The sequence below is a fragment of the Embiotoca jacksoni genome, unplaced genomic scaffold (assembly GCF_022577435.1).
Source record: "Embiotoca jacksoni isolate LCO1_2020_lvr unplaced genomic scaffold, fEmbJac1.0.p SCAF_14, whole genome shotgun sequence".
Taxonomy (NCBI): domain Eukaryota; kingdom Metazoa; phylum Chordata; class Actinopteri; family Embiotocidae; genus Embiotoca; species Embiotoca jacksoni.
This window is the reverse complement of record NW_027185274.1, coordinates 3769062-3795488: the sequence shown is the minus strand read 5'-3', so window position 1 is coordinate 3795488 and position 26427 is coordinate 3769062. Positions and strand designations below refer to the sequence as shown.

Here is a 26427-nt window from a genome sequence, read left to right as displayed (position 1 = left end):
CTATATGCATGAGTTAAAAATCAGATTTAATGCTCCAACATTTTAAGGAAAGACGATCAACCGGATTGTGTGGCACGGCTCTGGGCTCTGATCTGGTCTCGGTCACCTGACACCGCACACGCACACAAACACACACTCACGCACACTCACGCACGCACACACAGGACTGCGCTCCGCGGCTCGGCTCCACCTCGCTCGGCGGGTGTGTGAAGTAGATCCAGCCCGTTATTTTCAAGGTTATCTCCTGCAGGAGCCTCACTTTTCGGATCCTATGGGAATTCTGATAGCCGCGGTTTTTCTTTGGGCTGCAGTCGGAGGTAAGATACCGTCACTGAAAAAACTGTGTGTTGATGTGTGTGTGTGTGTGTGTGTGTGAACTGACTGTATAAAATGCCAGCAGGCTTTATCTCAGCAGGCTACGCCGGAGACGAGCCTCATCTTTTACACACCGCTGCTTCAGCTGTAGCTCTCATTGTGTTTTGTCGACACGGAGGCAGATTCATGACAAAAACAGACCAAACAAATGCCTCATAATGATATAATGATACTTCGTGAAGCAAAGCGGAGGTGAATGGTCACCTAATGGCGAAAGCCTCCGGGGTTTAAGACCAATAGGCTAAACAAGTGCGTTACATAATTTGCGCCCACCTTGCTGGGTCTGTGTTCACGCTGACGGTGCTGCTGCTGGCTGCCACTTTATTTACAGTCATATCGAATATATTTCTTATCTATTGAGCCCCAGCTAGTCCTCTTAAACAGCTGACATTCACACTGGAAAGCTGCGCACAGGTGAGCCGGACTGCGCACATGAGCGCGTCCTGCGCGGCGACACGCACCCGCCGCTGTGAAACCCGCTGTACTGTAATTAGTTGTAACAAGTGGAGGCTGCCTGCAGGGTGGGACAACAGGAGGAAGGTCTGCCTCCCACACACACACACACACACACACACGTAGCTACGGATGAAAACACGGTTCATTTCTGGCTGCGGTCGTGTTACATAGCAGCACAGTTTACAACCTACATAGAGCAGATAGACTGGTTTAGGGTTTAAGTTGTGTCGCAGCGTGTGAGCAGGGCGATAACCCCGCCCTGAATAATATGGAAACTATGATTGAACCGTAATATAGGTCGACATGCTGCAGCTCGACGTCAGATATCTCTGTACTGCGCATCTTTCAGCCCCCATATTCTTGACCAGACAACATTTTTTTTGAGCTGCATTTGTTATGACAAACAACAACACACCGCCTCCTCTTGACTTCAACACATGATGTCTTCATTTCTAACATGGTCTCTGGATGGGTCGTGGACAGCTGGATAAGCCAATCAAACCAAAACCAGATACCAGTTGATATTGGGGTTAATAAAGCGCATGCATACACGCGCACACACACACACACACACACACAAGCTTCCTCACATGGACATGCAGAGCATTAGAAGGCCACACTGTTGGAAGCTGCACGTGTCTGTGAGCTGGTTCATCACTAGCTGAAGGTATCAATTAATCCTATTGATCCCGTTTTGCCCTGATCTGGCTCAGAGCTGACACAGATCACAGAGTTCAGATCAACTTCACAGGTTATTTTCTTTGTTTGGAAATGCAATAACCAATTTACTGTGGGAAGAGGAGATCTAATAGGTCTTTTGAATGCAACGGGTAGAGGTCATATCATTAAGTTGATTTGATTTTTTTTTTTTTTTTTTTTTATCAAAGAAAACAGTTTTAGAAAAACATTAAGGCCCCTCAGTCAACACCAATGTGTTTAGTTGATAGACAGGTCAAATGAATAGTTTCAAGTGAATAGATAAATGGATAAAAAAAAATTAAAAAAATTATTGTTTATTCTGTTGAGCTTTAGGTAGGAATACTTACTATAACTTTGCAAATTATTATATAAGCTCTATATCAACTTGATGGCAACGACCTACCAGAAAACAGAAACCTTTCTAAACTGCAGCACATAATAGTTAAAGAAAAGGTCGCAGCCAGGCTGCAGGAGCAACATGGACTGTGGCATTTAGATCCTTGTAGATTTGATGTATTACTGTGAGAGAAAAGCTCTGCTGGAGCTGCACAGTGTGCCTTTAATAATGCACTGGCAGGTGTGGGATTGGTGACTGATTTAGCTCTGGTGGGACACTAACTCAGAGCTAAAGCCTCTGGGAATGTTTGCATCCTGGAGGTGGGAGGGTGGTAAGCCTCTTTACTGTCACTTTACCAAGGTAACTGTGCTTACCTTAATGAGGCAATGGCTCCATCTATGCCCATGTTGGACTATCTGTTCCTAAGTAAATCAACTAGTTCATCTGTATATATATATATATATATATATATATATATATATATATATATATAGAGAGAGAGAGAGAGAGAGAGAGAGAGAGACTTTATTGATCCTGTGAGGGAAATTGTTGTGTTTGAGCAACATAATCAACAATAGATTAAGAGTATCAATAAAGTTAAAGGCAGGGTAGCAGCTCTGCAGAACAGTACACTGAATATTGAATAATGATATGTACAATATATGCATCAAAAATGGTAATAAATAATTGGAAAAAAGACCAATAAGAACAGGTGCGCAAAAAAAGCAGTGAATTATATGTACAATATGTTTGATCAAAACATATCTACGGATGGTATTGCAGCAGCGTGTTTACCAGTCTCACAGAGGACAGCTGTTGGATGGTGTTATAGTGAGCGGTAAGAACTTTGGAAAATGAGCTCCACTGTGTTTACAGAGTGTCATGGAGGTGTTGGGATTTGTTGTTCAGGATGGCGAACAGTTTGTTCAGTGACCCTCTGCTTGTCACCGACTCCTGGTTTTGACCAGTGATAGTTACTGTCTTGGGAATGAGTTTACTGATCCAGCTGGCAGCTCTGGCACTGATGCTTGCTCTGAAAATACAGTCTGCACATCCACTTCTTGTACACAGCATCAATCTTACAGTCCAGTCTGTTGTTTACGTGGACGCACAGGTATTTGTAGTGCAACTATTCCAGTCTCGACATCCAAATTGTTTATAGTCTTGGTTGTAGTTTTCATCCACCTAAAATCGATCACTATCTATTTGGTCTTGTTTACATTTAGCAGCAGATTATTCTTGCTGCACCACTCCACCAAGTTATCTACCAGTTCCCTGTCCTCCCACACCTGCCCATCTCTAATACGACTCACCACCGCAGAGCCATCAGAGAACTTCTGTCGGAGGCATGATCCAAAGTTGCACTGGAGATCTGAGGTGGATAGAATAAACATAAGTGGAGACAGGATAGTGCCCTGTGGCACTCCGGTGTTACTGACTACCACATAAAACAGGGATCTCCACAACCACACAACTGGGGCTGACCTGACTGACAGTCAGATTCTCATCTGTGCTGCTATGGCAGGTATTTTGTGCAGTTTTACTGCTGCAGAAATGCAAAATGTATTAATTCTTATTCCAATTCTCCCTCCCGCTCTATCTCTCTTTCTACTGTTTCTTCACCTCCATGTTTTGTATCTCAGTGGGAAGCCGGCCAGTAACCTCACCCCTTAATAATGCAAAGGTCAGAAACAAGTCATTTTATTTGCCTTATCATTCTGCTTATTATATGTTGTATATATTAAAATGTATTTTGGATTAATTGATCACTATTTGCTCGTTTATTTTTTCTTCTGCACCACCAGGTTGAATGTATTATTCAGGAGACACTGAATGAAGATGGCTCGCAGCATGAGTGTGGCCCACAACTAGCAGGTAATATGCCTGATTATCTGTCATCAGTCTTCTGATAACATCACTCAGTGTTAAACAGTGAGAATAATATGATTCTCTGGAATTGAATTATTAACTAAAATGCCAAACAAATCTTCACATTCCCTGTTTTCTCAGTATTATATTACAGTAAATAAAAAGGAAAATATGGGATTTAGTTTGGCTTGTTTGTAGGACAAAACAAGACGTTTGAAGCAGAACTGTGATGTAAATTTCGAACTATTATTTAGACACTTTATCGTCCAAAAGCCCAATCAATTGACCATCAGTTTCAGGTTTTATATCTTCAAAGAAATAGTTACACAGTATTTTATATTTCCTCTATTCTGTGATGGGTGTTCTGACATGCTCCTTTTCTTGTGTAAAGACTCATCTGCATCTGCACAGTTATAGATATTTTCTGCTGGTATTCTGTGCTTTGTTTTTGATATGCTATTGTTTTGAGTTGCTATGTCTCATTATTTTTGCAGAGGAACTTGATGGGGTGCAAAGACATCAGGGTCTTCTCAGGGAGCTGCAGAAACTGGCTGATGATGGTGCGAACAAATTCACACGGACACACTGCTAGAAAACATTGTCGCTCAGATCTCATTAATTTTTAATACCACAATGTGCATGACACTGTTTATTGTAATGTGACTTTTGCAGAGAAAGAAAGGGAGCATGAGGATGACAGGGAGCGATATGAGTACAATCTGGCCGATGATGAGAGTGACTTTGAACAGAGGGACGATGAGGCGAAGGAGGCGAGAGACGTGAGCAAACCTGAACCAAAGACAGCAGGAAAGAGCGAAGACAAGACAGAGGATGATGACACCAAGGAGAAGATGATGGAGGAGCCACGCATTGAAGACAGAGGGAGGGATGATGAAGAGGAGAGAGCCAAGGAGCTTGAGGAGCTGCTGGCTGAAGAGATCAGCAAGACAGGCAAAGAGGAGAGGAATGACGAAGAACTCAAAGAACTGCTGAAAGAGCTGAAAAAGAAGCGATATGAGGCGGTGAAGGAGAGGGAAGTTCAGAAAGGCTCTGAGACGGAGCAGAAGGAGGAAGTAGAGGAAAAGGAGAAAAAGCAGGACAATGAGCAGGAAGGAAAAACGGAAGAGGACTTGGAGAAACAGAGGATGGAGGAGAGGAGGAAGAGCGAGGTGGAACTGATGGTGGAGAAGGAGAAAGTGGAGAAGGAGCTGACGGAGCTGTTCAAAGAGCAGGACAGCAAGATCCAGCCAGAGCAGGAGAGGGAGAGGAAGGAGAAGCAGGAGGAGCTGGATGAACTCGTCAGGAAGATGAAACGGGTGCAGGAGGAGGAGGAGCAAGGTGGGAAGAAAGAGGACGGCCCGGGGGAGAAGGTGAGCGAGGAAAAGAGTGAGAAGAAGACGGGCGAGGAAGAAAAGGAGCCCAATGAGAATGCAGAGAATGAAGTGAAGAAGAAGGAGAAGGCGGCAGAGGTGAAGGAGCCGCAGCAGAAGAGGGTGATGGAGAAGGCGAGCGACGAGGCCACGCGTCAGTTTGAGAGGGAGAGGTACAAGGACGAGGAAGAGGAGGATGAAAATGGGGAGGATGAGGAAGATGAGGACGAATACGTCAGAGAGGATGAGGAGGGGCAGGAGGAGGAAGACAATGAGGATGGCGGTGCTGTAGAAGATGAAGGGGAGGTAAGTTTTGAGACTTCAAAACTTACCATTAACTTACAGTGTGATTATTTAGTACATTATACACCAGTACAAGTGCAATGCATTCTGGGTACGCACAGTATACCAGTGTAAGTTTAATAACCAGAGCCCGACTGATACTCAGGTTCTGGGGCCGATACTGATATTAGGTAGTGAAAAATTCCACTATCAATATATTTTTCACAATGATCCTTCTAATGTGTTCTCCGTGTGCCTGCGTGTGTTCTCTCCGGGCCGTCCGGCTTCCTCCCACCGTCCAAAAACATGCACCTCAGGTTAATTGGTGGTTCTACAAATGTCCCTTAGGTGTGAATGAGAGTGAGAATGGTCTTTGTTTCTGTCTGTCTGTAAGTGTTGGCTCTATGATAGACTGGTGACCTGTCCAGGGTGAACCCTGCCTTTGCCCAAAGTGAGCTGGGATAGCCCCCCCCCGACCCTGTTCAAGATAAAGCGGGTATAGATAATGGATGGATGGATCCCTCAAATGTGGTTATTAAACACTTTTGACACGTGACAATAGATGTAACAGGTGAAGGATATTTTACAGTTTAGATGTCCACGCTAACATCAGTTCATTGAAACTGTAATATTCACATAAAATGTAATAATTATAGATAAGTATAAAAAACACAAATAGATATATTTCCAATTTAACCCAAGCATCTTTTTCTGCATTATTTTCCGTAAAAAAAGGTTTAATTTCGACGCATATTGACCAACATGCACTGATATATCTGTGAGGGCAATATCAGGTCCTATTGAGAAGGATTTATTAATGTCTCATAGTTCAGTCTTTATACACTTACGTCCATATCATTGGTTCATAAACAGTTAATGGGCCGAATCACTCGTAATGACCCCTTTTGAAAGGTAGTGGACAAGTTACAGTAGCAAAAAAATATGGCAAGCTGTTCATCACTTCAGTTTGTATTGTCAGTTTCATCTTCTTTTTTTCCGCCTTTTTGAAAAGCGTGTATAAAGCTGAGCTGCTGGCGGCTACTTTTAGAACAAGGACACTAAACAAAGATCTGGAACTGTTGGAGGAAACTGTCTTATTAGAGTGACGGGTGTACGGAGCCCGGTCATCACATGCAGCTGTTCTTGTTCACCGTCACTGTCTGTCGCGAACACCAACATTCAGCCGGAGTTCACTTTGTGTTTTTTTTTTAACAGAGGAAAGAAAATCTGCTTCTTTATTTTTTCTTTTAGCTCTTTGAGGCGTTGGAATGTCTTGACTTAAAAAAATATTAAGGGGTGTCCCCTCTGTCCCCTGCAGTGAATATGCTTGTGTGTTATTTATTCCCCTTCTTTCTGTCCACAGGAGCTGCTGGAGATTGAAGCAGAGTTGCGCAAAGTCGCTGCAGAGCTGAGGGAGCTTCGCAGGGGATGAGAGAGACACACACACACACACGCACACACACACACACACACACACACACACACACACACACACACACACACACACACACACACCCCTTTGTTACATCCACAGTCACACATTCAGCTCACACATTTTCCATTTAATCGCCTTCAGATCCCCTCAGCGCTCAGAAAAATGTCTTTAGGTGTGAATCTGTGACTGGACGTGAGTAGAGACTGTACATACTGTTGTTTCGTTTTGACTTTTAGATCACCTGGAAAAAGCTGTCGCTGTTTCTTCACGCGAATGCATCTTTGCGTTGAGGAAAACGAGACAACATTTTCTAGAGAATCTAAAAGCTGGTGTCCATCACTGGCGTCCCTGTCGGAGTATCTGTAGACGCTGTTCGTAAGGGTGGACAGGGGAACCGCCACGGATTGCAAAGCATTCAGCACTTTGATTCAAAATGTTAATTTTGACAGCAGATTGCCAACCACAGAGTCATGAGGCAGTCAGAGCTTCCTTTCTCTGAAGGTATTATCTTTGATGGTGTGTTCTTGGTGGGAAAAACAGATTCCCTACTATAAGTATTATGCGTATTTTGATATATATATTTTGTGCAATAATAATAATAACTATGTGTAAGCTGTTCCGACTGTTAACGACATGTCTTGCTGATATTTCTACACAGGAGTAAGTCATTATTTCCTCTTCATTTCTATGATAAAGTAGAAACAAGGATTGTGTTTCATTTGGCTCACGCACTGTTAAAACCAGACTGTTTGTGACGAACCGGGTGACACGAGCAAAACACAGAAGGAAGTCGACTGTAATTCCGCACACCAACACATACGTCAGATGTTAAGTTTGTCTGTCGCGTGGTTGGTGGTGTGGTTCCAGGCTGCGATGTACTTAGAGCTTACAAGGTCTAAAAGTGTCACTTCAGGTTGTCAGCCAGCTTTGCACTCTTATCTTAACAAGCCAAGGAGGAATGGAGGGAAGGAGGACAGAGACACTAAAGCCATTTGTTGTCATTTGGTACTGACAATAACATTGATAAATGCTCAATTGTGTTACATCACAGTTTTCATGGCTGTCATGTCATTTGTGTAAATATCAGATATGTGGTCTGTAAACCAAGGTCATTGGAAATATGAAGCAACGGCGCCCCCCAGAGGACACTGAGTAGACATGCACACGGTGCAGGATTAACAGGGTTACCACTGGAGGCCCATTTAGCGCAATAACAGATTATAGACTACAGCACATGTGAATGCAATAATTAGCCGAATATTATTTTTTTTTAATACGAATCAAAAGTGCATCATATAATAATCATCTTACAAATATAATCTCTCTTTTTTCTACACAGCCAAGAATTACAATACATTTATGTATTTGAACACTGGCGAAGAAATTGTGTAAACACATAGTGATAACACACATCAGCAGTCAACACTGATCAGCTCATTACTGTCTATTCCAAAGACGAGATGTTTGTTCACTTGAGAATAAATGAAAATTGAATGTACTGTAGTTTTCTTTTTTCTATAGAAGTGCAAAATGTTTTCACAAAATGTATCTTACAAACCAGCAAGAAAGCTGCAGGAAATGTTTGTGAGGGGGGGGTGACAGGTGACATGCTAGGCACAGAGGACATTTCAAACAACAGGAAAAAAAAAAAAAGGATAACAAAAACATCATTTGTAATATTACTGGCCAATCAGAGTGCTGTATTTTGTGCCTGTTGTATCTTCTTCTATGCTACCTGTCAATCAAATAAACGGAAAGTGTATCAGACCACCTCCTGTTTCCTTTTTTGTTGTTGTTGATTTAAAGATGGTAGAAACAATTAGCACCACAAAGTTATTAGTGTGATTTACAAGATTACGGTAAGTTTAAGATCAAGTCATGTCAGAAATTACAAATAAATACCCTCTTACAATTCAAGAAAAGTCTTAGGAATAGCTCGGTTTGGTCCCACAAAACCAGCCTGGTATCACATTAAAGTGTCTAAAATACCCATTTAATCCATTAGATGAAACCATGTCAGTGTCATGTTGGCCTCGCCAGGGCAGGAAAAGTACACACATGTATGACCAGGGTTGAAGGAGGTCAAGTGGCAGTTGTGACATATGTTGGAGGCTGTGGCTGAATGGAACATAAACTGGACTTTCACCTTGGGGATTGGTGTTGGGGTTGATAAGAAAGCAAAAATTAAAGCAAGTAGTTTTAGTGCATAATCCTTCAGTTTTGGGGCCTAGCCATAGCCAAGTATTGGTGCCCAAACTTAACCATGTAGTAATAATAATAATAATAATAATAATAATATTAATGAACCTTATTTGTATGGCACCTTTCATACAAGAAATGCAGCTCAAAGTGCTTCACAGCAAGATAATTACATGCAGTGTTTCATATAAAAACAGATATAAAGGAACATTTAAAAATATAGAAAAGAAATGAGATAAAATGCATAAGAAACAGATAAAATGCATAAAGAAAACTGATAAAAAGCACAAGAAACAGATAAAATGCATAAAAATGAATACAAGTAGATTTGATTTGGGTCGTTCTCTAGGATTCAATTTATGATGTGAAGTAGCGGAAAAAGCAGTTGTAGCAGTTGTACGTCTTGTGCACTTTTATAAAACTACTTCACACAGTCTATAATATTACAAGTAAGTAGTGTTGGAGTCTCATTTAACCCAGGCCACGATATTCTCCTAAACATAACTACATCCTTTTTGGTGGCCACATCCAAGGCACCTTACTTTTCTCACCTGGGCAGGGCAAAACATTGACACTGACAGGGCATCAACAAGTTGACAGGCGTATTACACGCTTTGGTGTGATACCAGGTTATCAGAAGAGTAAAAAAATCTTGTGGCAATGACGTTTGTTTGCTAAACGCTAAACAATCCGTGATCAGTTCCTGAGGTGACTTGAAGACCTGTTGCCTCAGCAGCAGGACTACCTGTAGTCTGAGTTGACTAAGAAGTGGTCTGAGGTCCAGCGGTGGCACATTTGTCCAACAGCGACTTGATGTGACTGAGCAGAGAGGAGAAAAACTGGGGCACGCCCTCGTAGCCTAGCAGAGAAAAAGAGTGTATCAGAACATCCCTGTGTCTTTCTGTGTAAATCTGTACATCACTGTGTTCACCCGCAGTACCTGGGAAGATGTTGATGTCAATGACAGTGAGCGTGTGTGTTTGTATGTTGATGATGACGTCCACGCCGAACAGGGCCATGCCCAGCTGGACTCGGAGCTCTCTGACCAGGGCGGCCACAGCCTCGGAGCTGGGCGGAGGCAGGCACGGCATCTCTTCATCCAACTTATAAAGTGAGAGTAAAGACAGACGTTTATGAAGGGTTTCAGCTGACTGAGGTCCCAAATGTTTGGAAACGAATCATAAAAGGTGCATAACCACACACAAAGCACTGAATGTGCATTTCTGTGACACCTTGATCTGTTGCTTTAAACCATTTCACCTACAATCATTGATGAATTGATGAACAGCTCATTGAAAAATGTGCCAGTCCTTCTGAAAAGGGATTAAATGTAAAGCAATTTTCTCAGCCTTTGGTATGTCACAGAAGGAACCAAATAAAGTGTGCAAAAAGATCAATTATCTTAACCTTCTTCTACAAAGATGTTTCTAAAATGACCAATATTTAGCAATTTACCCGGTAGATTAAGAGTTCTCTGAGGAAAAAGGTTGGTTCCTGTATTAGATTAGGGGGTCCCATCAATCTTGTCAGAGCCATTTTCATTCATCATCATATTTAAAATATTCTGTTATTTTAAAAATCAAAAGCAAAGTGTAATCTTTACCAAAAATGGAATAAACAAGGATAGAGGCTGATTATTTTTTATCAGTTTCAAGTTACTTTAGAGAAAATTCTGCGGGTTCTTTTTTCATTGAAGGGTACCAACAAATTCACCCACGACTGTAGGAACTACTTACTGCTGTGAGATCAGAACTCGACTCTGGTTTGGACACCTGATGGCTGTTGAAGAAGATGGTCCTCCTGTCTGTAGGCAGAGGGAAATCAAAACTACAGGAGCAAAACTGAATAATAAATTAAAACACAGTGACATGAGGAAGGCTAGAGAAAGATAAGGCAAGAAAGGAAAGGACAAAGCGTGAAAGGAGAAGGAGCGATAAACTTGAAAAGGAAAGAAAATAGATGGACAAGACCGGGAAGAAAAGTGATGAGAAAGAGGAGAGGCAGGTGAGCAAAGGAAAGGAAATCTCAACAAAGGAAGGCAACGGACAACGAAGGAAAGTAGAGGAAAGAAAGTGTCTTTAATGTATGCTGGTGGGGTGCACACTGACCACAGGGACCAGAGGGGAAGTTCTTGAGCGAGGGCCTTTCTACGCAGTAGTGTCTGTCTCCTACCACAAACACTTTGTGCAATATAGCTCCGTGGTTCACAAAGCTCTGAAGAATGCAGGGAGGATGGATATCAGCCAGACTGCCTGCACTGAAGATCAGAGACATCTGCAGTGTGCAGAGATTACACAGAACAGACAACTGAGATAAGAAAAGTGATTGTGCACTTTTATAATTTTGAGATGAGACTCGGAAAAGACAAACCACTTACCTCGTGGGAAAGTGAGCCGTGGGCCACTCTGGTTTTACAAACTGGGATCAACAGAGAGAAAGAGGAAATGTTAGTCTGTCGTACTTCATGAGAAAGTAAAAAGGAAAGTTGGGTAAATGATTTCAGAACGTGAACTGACTGAGGGGGAAGCTCAGGTCCTGATTTGTCACAGTCTGCTGAATGGACAGCAGGTCACTGGCACTGTGGACCTCTACGTAAGGAGGGCTGCAGATACGCCAGTCTGCCAAACAGAATAGAAAAGTTGAATGTTGATGTCTATGATCATGCTGTAAGCTCCAATATTTACACAATGAAGCTGCAGTTAACCTTGGAGTGAATAGTGCAGCTTGCTCATTATCAGATAGGAGGCAAAGCGGTCCAGTAGTTGAGTCATGGCGGGAAGAGGATCCAGCAGGATCGTCCTGGGATGAGCTGACACATAACTCTGCGATGTGAACGACACAGAGAAAACATATTGATGCACTAACTGAACAACTGCTTATCAATAAACATGCAGGGATGCATTGATATTTCCTAAAATGATTGTGCATCCTTGTTTCTTGCCCACTTTGCTCAGTCAGTGATCAAAGTCTAAACTCTGCCAGTGGCTCCATATGAAAACTGAACAGATGTAAAAGTGACAGGCGTAACTTTGCAATGCAGCATCACCTGGAAGTTGGAAAGGAGCTGCTGTGATTGGCTGTCATGTTCAGCTTCCACAACGACATCAGACAGCTTGTGAACGATGATGTCAAAAGGTCCCTGGGGTACCAGCGGCTGAGTGAGGTCAATCTGCCACACAAAACAACATTTATACACTTTTACATTTACTATTGCCAATAGAGCCTGACTGATACTGGATTTTTGGGGCTAATATAATACCAATATAAGGAAGCAAAGATATTCAAATATGGATAAATGGGCTGATTATTTATCTTGTATATTATTTTTTTGCAATGATCCTTCAAACCCCTAAATTACCTTAAGCATGTTTCCCTGTACATTGTTCTATAAGAATTTTTTTTTTTTTGGCGCATATTTGCCAACATATAAGCCAATACCAAAATGCAGTGATAGGCCAATAACGACTGAAAAAAATTGTCTGGCCGATATATCGGTTGGGCTCTAATTGCCAATGTATGTTTTATGTTTTAATGATTGTCAAGATGCTCTATCCAGAAATGCTGTAATTCTGTGCAATGAAAAGTCAAAACACTTACTTGAAGTGGTAAATTTGTATTTTTTCTAAATTGTCTGAATCGACACCCTCCACTTGGTCACTTAAGACTTATCATCAAATGGGTTTAGACTTGAAAACTTTTACTCAGTCTCTTATAAGACAAATTCTAAATCGACCTTTTTCTTGAGAAACATTTTGACTGATCACAGCAACTAATGACAGTGAATATATTGTAGCTCTGTTCCATTTAAGCACCTGTTACTGGCACACCTACAGTCAAATGGATTGCAACATAATGAGTCACAATTTCATACAGGAGCTGGATCAACAGTATGTCATGACGTGTGACACACAGAAAGAGTTCAGCATAAAGTTAGGGACATATTATGAAGTATGAACAGACTGTTAATGCAGTTGTTTGGACAGACACTATTTGTTCCTGATTAGTGTGTCACTTCTTCACCCCCGCTGCTGACATGTACACCACCACACCCAAGTTTTAGACGTTCGTGGTGTAGCAGCGAGCTCCTGTAATCATGCATGCCCAGGGTCAGACTATATCAAATGAGGTGTAGAGGCTAATTTCAAGCTTCCTGTACAGATATTTACATGTAATTATACGTGTGAGCAGTTACAACCAGGCAGCCGTTGTTTCTAATTTTGCTAAGAGCTGAGGTGGCTGCAGGTGGCTGTGACACTAAAGTTGTGGACATCTGTACATGACACAAGTGTGTGTCCATGAGTGCACTCTCCCTAAACTACTGTCAGACTTAAGAAAAAAAGCCAGCACAAAGACATGAAGACATCCACCTATCTTTGTGCACATAACAAAGACATGCAAAGACAGTCACTAACACACATGCCTAGGGTTAACCCCTTAAATACACTTTGCACTTTCCCTTTAAGTAGTTTTAAAGCTGTTAAAATCGTCGTATTCCTCGCTGTCTGACACTATACAATAGAAACATGTTTCTGTTTGATAAGTGACTTGTGTTTATCAGGAATGCACAGCTCAGTAATCTTTCAAATTCAAACCCAAGACAGTTGTTTTATAAACGTGCCTTCAAATGGAAATGCAATTTCCCCACCAGTGCGCAACTGCTAGTATAAGACACTTTATTGTAAAAGACTGAACACACGGTGATTTCATATGTGGAAAAGTAAAACCACTCACCTCCACCACCTCCACTCCATGGCCCCTGCAGGAAAGAAATTCAAATGCAATAGGCGTTTTAAATGGTTATAGGCTGGAGTCACGTGATATGAAACAGGGTTGATAATGATCATATAGACAGGTTGTTATTGCCGTCCATAAAAAAAATTGCACAACTCCTGCCTGTTATTACAATCTTTTGTGTTCTCTAACTGGCATAATCAGTTACTGAAATCAATATTCATAATTTTGCTATGCCCCCCCCCACAACCTCCACCCCTCCCCCCTCCCTACTTTTACAGATTTTATTCTAATGATTAACTCTAATTGATTCAGACTGTAAAAAAAAAGAAAAGAAAAAAAAAAGTCATTACTTACGCACAGAACTCTGCAAAAGCGTCCAGGTTCATCCTCTTGCGCTTCTTGTCGCTGAGACAGAAGCCCACCCTGCGGTCTGACATTTGGCTCCGTGTCCGGGGGCCCCCAGCAGCCAAGTGACAGCGGACACAGACAGACGGGGGGACTTGAGAGTCGACGCCGCGCACTGATCCATTCACCCCTCCCACTAAGACCTCCGCTGACGAGCCTGGAAGTGGGTTTTAAGAAGCGACTCTCCAATCATGTTAACTTCAGTCCACAGGTGAAAAGACAGTAGGGCTGGTCCAACTGGTACAGTCGTTTGACTTCCTTGTTGCTCGCAGCCAATAATAAAGAGTGAAGCTGGTCCTTTTATTTGCACTCGCTGCACAACAACTGAAACAGAAAGTAAATGTCTCACAGGGAAGTCTTTCCTTTACTCTCCTTCTTGTTCAGCGTCGGCTCAGGCACGCGGTCTCCTATCCACTGACTCTTACAAAAAAAAAAGAAAGAATAATCGATTATTTCATAGCCCACATAATCGATTAACCCGCAGAAAAAAGATAAGTGCTGCGGAGTTCGTCTGAGGACACGAGCAGGAAAATGTCCCGCGGTTCCAACGCAGGTTTCGACCGACACATCACCATCTTTTCACCGGAGGGCCGCCTCTACCAAGTCGGTAAGAGACGCGTTATTTAGGGGTGTTTTTTAAGCCAACAGTAGTGTTGTTGTATACTCACTGAGCGACAGAGATACAGTCACTACACGGCGCCCCGCTGCTGCTGCTGCTCATTAAACACAAAGATATTATAATGAGGCTAAAATGGTTGGCGTGCCAGTTTGGTGACTGGGTGCAGTCAGCATCGAAATGTGACACAAATGTAGTTTCTCTGTCTTTTCATATTTAACCCTGCATATATTTCCCTCAATGTAAAGTTCTGTTGAATTTAATGTGACGTCCCACAGTTGTTTTGTTTTCAGTCCTTCATGATAATAAAATGAATACATCTTGGTTGTGGATTAGTTGACGATTTTCTGACATTTGAACGACCAAAGAATTAATCAAGTAATTGAGAAAATAATCGACGGATTAATTGATGATGGAAAAATCATTTTTCCCAGCCCACATTTATAACAGATGTTTTATTGGTGAAGGTGCAAACAGAACTAAAGTGTTCACATCTGAGACAAAAAATTGGTTAAATACAAACTTTTTTTTACTTGCATGTGTGTGTGTGTGTGTGTGTGTGTGTGCGTGCGTGCGCGCAATTGTGCTGTTGTGTAGAGTATGCCTTCAAAGCCATCTCTCAGAGTGGATTGACCTCGATTGGAGTCCGGGGGACAGACAGTGTTGTGGTGGTCACACAAAAGAAAGTACCGGTAAGATGTCTTTCTCACACACACACACACACACACACACACACACACACACACACACACACACACACACACACACACACATTTGGCTTGGATGATGATGAGGTGAGCTGAAGCCAAACAGTGAAGCCACACATGAATCAAGAGAAGTCAGCAAAAAAGCTGGAACAAGATACTACAGCAGGCTATACGAGCAAGATACAGCCATAAAGACGCCATTCAAACAACCACACCACACGTAAGAGAGCTGAAGTGAGATTTGATCCAGGGGATCTAAACTCATAATGGATGGCAAAGATTTAGCAAAATGTGGCAAAATATCTTTATTCAAATGCCTTATTGATAATAGAATAAACACAACCTACGAAAACACCTTAATCTGATAAATACAATTTAACATATTGACCAAATAATACGATGAGTGTTACTCAAATGTAAACCTCAATTAACAATTTTGAATGTTTTGGGTTGGACTGTATGATAATAGTTACAGTGACACATGTCCAGTCATATGTTGATGTTTGCCTGCACAGTATTCATATTATCAAGTGGGGTTTTAAGTCTCTTCCTCCTGGCTTCAGGACAAACTGCTGGACTCTTCCACTGTGACCAACATGTTCAACCTAACTCCTCGCATCGGCTGCGTGATGACCGGCAACAATGGTGTGTATTTGTAATGGAGATGATCAGTGTACAAGTAACTGTGATACTTTGGTATAGTACAAAAACAAGTGGGACCCGCCACACCAGGAAGCCCAGCATTTGTAATGAATTTAAATCTTTTAAAAAATACACATTTTTGCGTTTAATGGTCCCATCTCTTCTGTTTTATACAGCGGACGGTCGTTCCCAGGTTCACCGGGCCCGAGTGGAAGCTGGAGAATGGAAGTATAAGTTTGGTTATGACATCATGGCAGATGTGCTGTGTCGCAGGCTGGCTGATATCTCCCAGGTCTACACACAAAACGCGGAAATGAGACCTCTAGGCTGCTGTGAGTCGAGGCTTTCATCTCTTCCGTCACGATTATGGGGACTTATTTGTTTTTAGATCTTTCTTTATTTCTGTCTGATTTCACTATCTAGTTCCAAAGCATGTTTTACTTGCTTTTATTTACAAAGTCAAGGTTCAGTCTTAGCTGTAAAATTAAAGGCATTCATGTATAAGAGATTAAAAGGAATTACTAAAGATTGTTAAAAATGTAAAGTGCGTCTGCCTTACATTGCCTTCAAGTCCTCTTTTTACATCATATTTTTCAAAGCACTGTACTTTCAGCACATATTTTAGATATCTGTCTTTCACCCTCTACCTCTGCTTTCAGGTATGATCATGGTGGCGATTGACCCCCAGCAGGGTCCTGTCCTGTATAAATGTGACCCGGCAGGCTACTACTGCGGCTTCAGAGCCACTGCGGTAGGAGCCAAACAGACGGAGGCCAACAGCTACCTGGAGAAGAAACTGAAGAAAAAGCCAGAGTTGACCCATGACAGGGCAGTGCAGGTAATGTGAAACCTAATGGAACAAGCTGAAAATGTTAAAGTCCTGATGTGAATTATTGGAATAATACATTCATTTTGTAATCCAAGGAAGATGCTATAAAAGTTATAAAAGTTGCTGGGTGGATTTCTGTGGACCCCCTTACAATGCAGTCCATTTTTACTTAACATAGTAAAGTAAAAAAAATTGAATATATCTTGTAGAAATTCAGAGGGGGGCTATGATAAGAGGTAGCAGTGACAATCCAGAAATCCCACCGTCCCAAACAGCAGTTATCCCACAGACCATTGTTAGAAGAGAAAGGTCTTCGTCCAGGAAATTTTTCGATGATTTTTGAAGTTTTCAGAGCCTGGGTAGCTCAGACAGCAGCGCATCAGATGTTTAATCTGAAAGTCAAGGGTTCAAGTCCCTCTTCAGGCAATGGTGCTTTTAAGGCCTGCAACGCTCCAATGTTTGAAAATCAGCCATTCAAGGAAATATCTGAAATTGACTCCCACGAAGGGTAATGGGGCAGCTTTCAAATTCATGGCAAGTATGGTTGAATACATGGCAATGATTTGGACAATTTGTTGATATGGAAGTAAGTGGTCTGTTGCCAGTCTAAACTACTGAACTGCTCTCAATACTGCTTATATATCTCAACAACTTTAAGATTGGCGAGAAAGTCGCAAATATAAAATGAGTTTTGACTGGTTTTGGGTTTGCAACACAAAAATCCCTGCAGTCCAAACACCATTTTCCCCATCCCAGTGGCCACGGACAGTATTACAATCCAGAAATCCCTGCGTCCCAAACAGCAATCGTCCCATAGACCATTGTTAGAAGAGAGAGGTCTTCGTCCAGGAGTTCTCCAACTCCATTACAATTCCATGTTTGTGGACAAAAACGATTAGGTGAGATTTTTCGATGATTTTTGGAGCTTCCAGAACCTGGGTAGCTCAGACGGTAGAGCATCAGACTTTTAATCTGAGGGTCCAGGGTTCAAGTCCCTATTCAGGCAATGGTGCTTTCAAGTCCTGGAATGCTCCAATGTTTGTTTTCAGCCATGCAAGGAAATATCTAAAATTGACTCCCACGAAGGGTAATGGGGCAGGTCTCAAATTCTTGGCAAGTACAGTTGAATACCTGACACACTGATTTGGATAATTTGTTGATATGGAAGTAAGTGGTCTGTTGCCAGTCTAAACTACTGAACCGCTCTCAATACTGCTTATATATCTCAACAACTTTAAGATTAGCAAGAAAGTCGCAAATAGAAAATGAGTTTTGACTGGTTTTGGGTTTGCAACACAAAAATCCCTGCAGTCCAAACACCATTTTCCCCATCCCAGTGGCCACGGACAGTATTACAATCCAGAAATCTCTCGTCCCAAACAGCAATCGTCCCATAGACCATTGTTAGAAGAGAGAGGTCTTCGTCCAGGAGTTCTCCAACTCCATTACAATTCCATGTTTGCTTTCAAAAACGATTAGGTGAAATTTTTCGATGATTTTTGAAGCTTCCAGAGCCTGGGTAGCTCAGACGGTAGAGCATCAGACTTTTAATCTGAGGGTTCAGGTTTCAAGTCCCTGTTCAGGCAATAGTGCCTTGAAGGCCTAGAACACTCCAATGTTTGTTTTCAGCCATTCAAGGAAATATCTAAAATTGACTCCCATGAAGGGTAATGGGGCACCTTTCAAATTCATGGTAAGTATGGTTGAATATATGGCAATGATATGGACAATTTGCTGATATGGAAGTAAGTTGTCTGCTGCCAGTCTAATCTACTGAACTGCTCTGAATACTGTTTATATATCTCAACAACTTTAAGATTTGAAAGAAAGTCCCTAATAGAAAATGAGTTTTGACTGGTTTTGGGTTTGCAACACAAAAATCCCTGCAGTCCAAACACCATTTTCCCCATCCCAGTGGCCACGGACAGTATTACAATCCAGAAATCCCTGCGTCCCAAACAGCAATCGTCCCATAAACCATCGTTAGAAGAGAGAGGTCTTCGTCCAGGAGTTCTCCAACTCCATTACAATTCCATGTTTGCAGACAAAAACGATTAGGTGAGATTTTTTGATGATTTTGAAGGTTTCAGAGCCTGGGTAGCTCAGACGGTAGAGCATCAGACTTTTAATCTGAGGGTCCAGGGTTCAAGTCCCTGTTCAGGCAATGGTGCTTTCAAGTCCTGGAATGCTCCAATGTTTGTTTTCAGCCATGCAAGGAAATATCTAAAATTGACTCCCAGGAAGGGTAATGGGGCAGGTCTCAAATTCTTGGCAAGTGCAGTTGAATACATGGCAATGATTTGGATAATTTGTTGATATGGAAGTAAATGGTCTGTTGCCAGTCTAAACTACTGAAGTTCTCCAACTCCATTACAATTCCATGTTTGCTGTCAAAAATGATTAGGTGAAATTTTTAAATTATTTTTTACAGATCAGCATAGCATCAGACTGTAAATCTTAGCATCCTTTTTTTGAAATCCCTTTTCAGGCGATGGAACTTTTATAACCTCAAAGGTTCTAAATAATAAAACTGTGCTTCCCATGGAACTATCTAAAATTGGCTGAAATAATTGTATGAACAGTAATAAGCCAGAAATTGCAAACGGCGAAGTTATCCAATACATGACAAGTACTGTAGAATATATTGGAATTAATGAGTATTTGTGTGGCTGTCCAAGTCTTTACTCTACAGGCTTGTTAAATAAGTTGTTTTACTTAAATAACAAAACTCTGCTGCTCAGAGAATATTTTATAATTGGAAAAAATAAATGGTAGACCATCTTTTCAAAAGAGAGATTCTTGAAAATGTTACGGAAATTGAAATATTCTCTTTTACTGTGTTTGAAATAGTTATTGAACTTTACCTCAGCAGCTTTTTGCGAATCAAAGTAGTGAATCATCCACACCTTTAGGGATTAAACCACCATTCCTCGAAAACAAATTACTTCTTTGGGATGACAGGCAAAACATCTCAAACATATCTTTTACTCAATGTTACTGAATTTCCCATGAGCTGACAACCATCACAGAGATAAAAGAGTTTCTGAAGAATGACGTTTCACCATGTTATAATAATTGCTTATGTCCTTATTCCATGCTAGTTTTCTCAGTATTTCCTTGACTGAATCTCATGTTTGATATGCTGACGTAAGTACTTACTGTGTATTTTTTTAAGCTCATTAGCACACTCATCTCATACCTATTGTCTTTCCAGTTGGCTATATCCTGTCTGTCCTCGGTTCTGTCCTTGGACTTCAAGAGCAGTGAGCTGGAGATCGGCGTAGTCACCAAAGAAAAACCCAAGTTCAGGTAATTTCACTTCGAGATGTTTATTGAGCCTAACTCATGTTCATCTTTGTATTATTGTCTTTTACTCTTGCAAAAGTTCAACTTTCCTTTTCATGTATTTTACGAGTTGTTTATTGTAGTTTTGTTTTTTTTTTTTTACGTTTCTGTCTTTATTATTTTCATAGTATTTGCCTGATGCTTTTTTTTTGTCTCACTTATCTTTATACTGACATGTATCTTAATCTCAGTGGGACTAATATTTCTAATTAGATCAGAGATGATTGATGCATCAGTATATTTTGAAGGACTTTAAATGGCTGTCTCACTTGAATTAACTTTCTTTGTGCTTTTTCTTTTTCTGTTATTTCCATCTTCATTTTTCCACCCTACTCTCCCAAACTCCTTCTTCCTGCAGGATGTTGTCAGAGGCCGAGATTGAAGCCCACCTGGTTGCCATCGCAGAACGGGAGTAGAGGTGCCCTTCCAAACATTGATCATCATGATGTATGCAGTTTAGACTCTGTGTCTGGATAAATCATGCACCCTTGATAAAGAAACTCTGTTGTCAAGGATCGATATGGGTGTGATTTATAGTGATTTAAAAGATATCTCCAGTGGTCTTTTTTTTTTTTTCTTCTTCTTCTTTTTTTTTTTTTTTTATCAATACAGTACAGGATCATACAATTTTACATCATTGTTCACAATTAAAGGTTCATCCATCACATTGCTCCTTCATCCTTTGAAATATATTTCCATGTTTTACCAACAGAAGTTTTTGGATGATGGATAGGATGTGTACAGAGTATTTGTCATACAGCTTATTTAATACTGCATGTTTACTTCTAAACTTGCAATTAAACTGCTCATTGTACTCATTGTCGACACTTTGGAAACAACTGTCATAATAAAACAGAATAGAAAGAAGACTTAATTATGTCATGTGTTACTTTAAGTTAAATAGTTGAAGAGATGTATGGATTTGTATTCATATAATTGATACATAGTGATAGTTAATAAATCAGAACTCCCCTCATTGACCAGCAGGTGGCATCAGTGAGGCGATACCTGTTCTTGATCACAGGTCAGTCCAGTGTCATGAGAAGAAAGATAAGAGCATCACAAATACCCATGTATTGAGATATTTTAGCAGCTATAATAGGAGTTTTAACCTCAAACAAGTAAAACTAATTTTTCAGGCCATGTCACGCTCAAATATGTCTGCTTCTTTATATTATCCATCCATTCTGTACTGCAGGATGTCCTGAGCTACTTTACATGACCACTAGATGGCAATGTTGTGTCTGCCTCTGACGTCCTTGAGTATTTCAAAACAGAATTCCATGTACTTTTCCGTGTTTGTACTTTTCTATTTAGGGAAACCTATTTTGACTCTTGCAGACAATTACACTTCAGAGTCTTGGAGGTTGCGTGTATGTGTGTGTGTGTGTGTGTGTGTGTGTGTGTGTGTGTGTGTGTGTGTGTTAGACAGCCAATTCTGGCATTGCATCTCGGTAGACGTGCGTCCATCACTCCTGAGTTTCCACCACAGTCACCCACCGGTCTAAAGATGCGGATCACTGTCCAATTCAATTACACAATGTCATCGGGCAGTCTGAAAACATTTCTGCGTGCAGCCGTGCACACGCACACGTTCACCTTTTAAACTTGCGCAAACAAAGACAGAACAACAGTGTGAGTGTACTTTAATTTTATTAAAACAAATTATAACAACGAGTTATTGGACAAAAGCTGTTAATTTACCGAATTTTATTACTTTAAAATGGTTAAAAAAAAACTGATTTTATTACAGGTTAAATTTTATTGCTATATTATAATATTCTCTATTTAACAACAACAAAAACTTACCTGCAAAGCTCAATACTTAAAACCTGAAAATGTACTAAAACAGCTCCAGTACACTTCCAATATCTCTGTGGGAGTCACATGATTAATTTTCTTCGGATTTCAGTTTCAGTTTTAATTCCCAACAGATAATAATTTTAAAAGATAAGACTAATACTGATGAACCTGACTAATCACAGTCACTGACCTCTGGGGCTGAGAAGGGGGATTTTTAAGGAGCGGATCCTCATTTTGTTTGCAGACACCGTTAGGATTTAGGCTGAGAGGCTTGTGTCGATGACCATCAGCAAAAGCAGCAAAAAGCCCCGCTAGTCTCGTTAAAGCTACAAGTTCAAGACGATCCCAAGTCACTCTGATAGGCCTCTTAAATCGTTTTAGTGCCCTCTCTCCACTCACTGGGAGCGTTTCAAGTCTTCTCAGATAAATAAAGGTACAAATCCTGGCATACTTTAACCCCCATGCCAGCAGCCATCTTTAGGGGGTTGCAGTGCAGCTCAAAGCCAATAAGGGTTACGTGAAAGTACCTCGTTTTTCACTGAAACCAAAGGGTATTGGCAAAAAAAGGAGTTTGGTGTTTTAATTGGTGAGTTCAAACTGTCCCGTTTGGCTCTTGGTCCTCATGTGTGGAACTGCATGCACAGGAACCTGGAAAGAACACAAAGTAGGAAACCTATCAGGACCAACAGGCATTCAGTTTACATGAGGACTGGAAAAAGAGTGAAAAAGGAAGGTAGATAGTGGTTTAGAGAGTGAAACGGGTCATTCAGAGTTGTTTACTGTGATCATACAAGCCACAGTGGTCAGCACACCGCGTCCTTACGTTGTCAGGGGCACCCATACTCAGACTGGACAAATAACTGTAGTTTCACAAGCTGGCTCCGTTGTATCTTTACCTTTTTCACGTTGACTGTTATAATTGGACAAACACAGGTTACTAATAACATTAAAGATCTCTTCTTGTGCATGTGTCCCAGTGAGCTCAATATGGGCCTATAATGGGCAACCATTGCAGGACCCTGTCCCCGACTACCGAAGCAGCTAAATGGAATTCAGCCATTTAAAATTTGTATTATTTACACCTACAAAATGACCTTCTGTAAAAAAACAACATTCTTACATTACTGAGGCCTTGTCTCTCAGGAAGATAGAGACGGAACAGATCTTGATATAAAATAATTTTGAAAGATTTTTCATTCGAAAAAAAAATTCTGTTCTTTCTAAAGGTTTTTTGTGCTAAAAAAAAAACCCATGAGACAATTTATTATTTACGACAGATTAATTTTAAATATTTTTTTGCATGACTGAAGAGGATCATTAAATCATAAGAATAAAGAATATGATAATTTATGATTTTCCAAACACCAGACAGTTATAATGTGCAAGACCCACTACCTTTTTATTTTTTTATTTATGTTTTCATTGTTGACCTCATAAGTTATTAATAAACACAGTATAATAGTGTGAAACACAGTCCGTGATAGTCTAACGCCATGTTACTTTATTGTCTTTATCAACAAGAATTGAACGACCCATTTATGTTAAAACACAAGTGTTACTTTTGTCACATTATGTTTATCACTCGGTAGCATGTAGATTGAATTAAGAGCTTCAGGAGCAGGCGGACTTTGACTTTAATGGATTCTCCAAGTTGATATGTTCAGTGATACAGATAATGCTGCGTTTTCACAAACGTGCTTCACAGTTTTCTTTCAGTTCCAACCCGCCCACCCGCCCACTGCTCCCTACGCTTCAAACTTTGACACATCCCCAAGTAGCTCCTCCGTCACCATCTACCTTTAGCATCCATCTGCCCCGAGGCTTTTCCTCCTCTACCTCACTGTCTGCTCCCGCCACACCTCGATCACTACCTACACCTGTTAGCCACGTCCTTCCCTGAACTCCTCCACCTTGTACCCCTCCACATTCTCCATCCCCCACCTGCCACCCCCACCATATGAAATGTTGACCCTGTGGCTGGTGTCTCCTGGTACTGGGACTGCCTGCCAAACTCAATGGGCCCGGCGCATTGGGTAGCCAGGCCGTGTGTGTGTGTGTGTGTGTGTGTGTGTGTGTGTGTGTGTGTGTGTGTGTGTGTGTGTGTGCGCGAATGCGTCTGCGTGTGCATGTGCCTGTGTGTGTGTTGGGTCACAGCGTGGGGATTAGGTGTGTGTGAGTGATTGAGGGTGACAGCGGCCCTAGCATTAGGTGCCCTGTGGCAGATTTCGTGGGCCTGTTTTAGACACACTAAGCTGGATTTACCAGCAGCAGTGTGTCAGCAGTGATGCAGCCTGCCTGGACCTCCTACAGAACACACACAAGCGCACACACACATATATTGACCCTACCTATCCACCTGTAGCCAGTCTGACTGTCCCATCAATGTTTTTCTAACCATTCCTTACAGATAAAATGCCTTCCTGTCACAACATCTGTGATTTCCATGAGTTTATTAAACCTCTTCACGGTACTGTAAATATGCCGAGGCACTGTGGAGTCTGGTGCATGCGGGGTACGGTAGCATGCACTAAGCATCACCTACACCGTGACTCCAAAACAAACAGTTGGGCTCAGTCACGCCAGCATCTGACAGAGAAATGTTGCACAGAATTCAGTTCGTTTCAGCGGATTCCCTTAATGCCGGCAAAGTAGAATAAACCTTTCATTGGTGTCCTTTTACGTGCGAATTTGCACTGATTGTGTCTTGCATGACTTTGACGAGGGCCTTACAGACTAGAATTCAAAACGGAACAATCTTTAAAGATCAAATTGTTTCATGAAAATTAAAAGTGTGGTACAAAAGCCTCGTGGTATAATCTGAAAAAAGTTAAAACAATGCTGTTCAGTGTGTTTATTCTCATTCCATTATGTACAAATTATTAGTTTGTTCATTTAAATATAAATGTTTAATTTATGTTGATGGTTGAAGCCAATTTTTATATTTGGATACAATAAAAACTGGCACACGTCAAATATTTTGTATGATGGATTACTTCAGTTTTGCCATCCAATACGTTGTGTTTTTAGAAGGTAATCAGATGATGATTTATTACCATATAAAGTAAATGATGTAACTGTGTTTCCTTAAAATGTGCTTGGTTTTTAGTTATCGATCTACCAGTGTTCTGATACTGATCATGCACTTTTTCTTTTTCTCTTCCTCTTTCTGGAGTGACTTTATGGGCCTCAAAGGATCAATTGATAAAACTTTATTGGGTTATCAATGCATCAATTACATGCAAATGTGCAGCTAAATGTAATGCAGCTCCATGTGACTTTAGACTTTTGAAATTCCCCGCAAAGTCAGATCTCCTGCACCTGATTGTTCCTCTTTTCTTCTCCCTGCTCTGACAGGCGTTTGTGCTCTTTCCATTTAAAGTGCCACAAAATTCAAATTATGATATTTCTCCACAGCTGAGTTGCATGCTGGGTATATTGCTGCATACGTGTGGTCACTTTGTGTGAGGGTATGTGAGGTCACTGTGGCCCTGCGTGTCTGCATACACATGTACTAATGCTTGATTTTTTTTTTTTTTTTTTTTTGTGAGACTTGTGTGCTGCAAGTGCTTATTGTGCACACCTTTGTCCCCTGTGTGTGTGTGTGTGTGTGTGTGTGTGTGTGTGTGTGTGTGTGTGTGTGTGTGTGTGCTCCCTCCCAGATCTCTGTTACAGCCTGTCCATTGTGAACAGGAGTGTTGAGCAAGATCCTGACCCACCAGTGTGTACTAATCACTCGCATTCCTCGGGATTAAACGGCCAATTAACAATAAGAGAGCCATTGTAGCCCTTGTCTCCTTGTGCGTCACAGTTAAAAGGTTTTGTGTGTGTGTACGTGTCACAGCGAGTGCGTGTGTGACTCTGTGTGTGTGTGTGTGTGTGTGTGTGTGTGTGTGTGTGTGTGTGTGTGTGCATGAAGCCAAGGTGCTTGTTGCTAATCAAAAATACTCTTTGTGTTTCTGTATTGCACTTAATTGCAACACTGCAGGTTTTAATGTAACATGAAATCTTAGAGAAACTATATAAAAGTAATGCAGGGGATCGAGGGAGAGAAGTGCATTATGGGTACTAGGTGGCAAACAGTGGGTGCAAGTCACAAGAGGTGTGTGTGTTGTGTGTTTGACAAACCTGGTCCTGATGAGGCACCAGTGGCAGGTGCACCGGGCTTCAATACATTTACATTGTCATTCACATAACAGTTATCAGTCTGTGCTATTCTTCTTTAATCAGCGTATTCAAATGCGTGATGCTGCGCGTGTCTACGAAATATACCCTGTCGTACGTATGCATGATATAGATGGCGTCTTCACTTCAGTAGCCCTGTGTG

The 26427-nt window shown here is 41.2% G+C and overlaps 3 protein-coding genes and 3 non-coding genes across 7 annotated transcripts; 5 read left to right on the top strand and 1 right to left on the bottom strand.

Moving 5' to 3' along the window:
- Positions 1–31: 31 nt before the first annotated feature.
- Positions 32–8588, top strand: LOC138197046 (golgin subfamily A member 6-like protein 25). The gene is made up of 6 exons (XM_069147509.1): positions 32–317; positions 3511–3551; positions 3673–3742; positions 4231–4296; positions 4409–5412; positions 6752–8588. Exons 1-6 carry the CDS (start codon positions 272–274, stop codon positions 6818–6820), a joined length of 1296 nt encoding a protein of 431 aa, XP_069003610.1. The 5' UTR covers positions 32–271; the 3' UTR covers positions 6821–8588.
- A 37-nt stretch (positions 8589–8625) lies between these two features.
- Positions 8626–14289, bottom strand: LOC138197047 (inositol-tetrakisphosphate 1-kinase-like). Of its 2 annotated transcripts, none has more exons than XM_069147510.1 (10): positions 14111–14289; positions 13754–13778; positions 12069–12191; positions 11727–11844; positions 11539–11640; positions 11400–11440; positions 11131–11296; positions 10759–10826; positions 9963–10125; positions 8626–9881 (listed from the first exon to the last, which is right to left on the bottom strand). In XM_069147510.1, exons 1-10 carry the CDS (start codon positions 14191–14193, stop codon positions 9784–9786), a joined length of 987 nt encoding a protein of 328 aa, XP_069003611.1. In that variant the 5' UTR covers positions 14194–14289; the 3' UTR covers positions 8626–9783. The 2 variants fall into 2 exon arrangements, with proteins under 2 accessions (XP_069003611.1, XP_069003612.1); XM_069147511.1 differs by having other exon boundaries at positions 11131–11236.
- Positions 14290–14419: 130 nt separating this feature from the next.
- On the top strand, positions 14420–21167 carry LOC138197043 (proteasome subunit alpha type-6-like). The gene is made up of 7 exons (XM_069147506.1): positions 14420–14768; positions 15375–15469; positions 16048–16129; positions 16303–16458; positions 16786–16964; positions 20170–20264; positions 20659–21167. The coding sequence occupies exons 1-7, from the start codon at positions 14693–14695 to the stop codon at positions 20714–20716; spliced, it is 741 nt and encodes a 246-aa protein (XP_069003607.1). The 5' UTR covers positions 14420–14692; the 3' UTR covers positions 20717–21167.
- On the top strand, positions 17889–17961 carry trnak-uuu (transfer RNA lysine (anticodon UUU)). The gene has a single exon. It is a non-coding gene; the product is annotated as a tRNA-Lys (tRNA).
- Positions 18469–18541, top strand: trnak-uuu (transfer RNA lysine (anticodon UUU)). Its single transcript has one exon. It is a non-coding gene; the product is annotated as a tRNA-Lys (tRNA).
- trnak-uuu (transfer RNA lysine (anticodon UUU)) lies at positions 19047–19119 on the top strand. Its single transcript has one exon. It is a non-coding gene; the product is annotated as a tRNA-Lys (tRNA).
- Positions 21168–26427: the final 5260 nt, after the last annotated feature.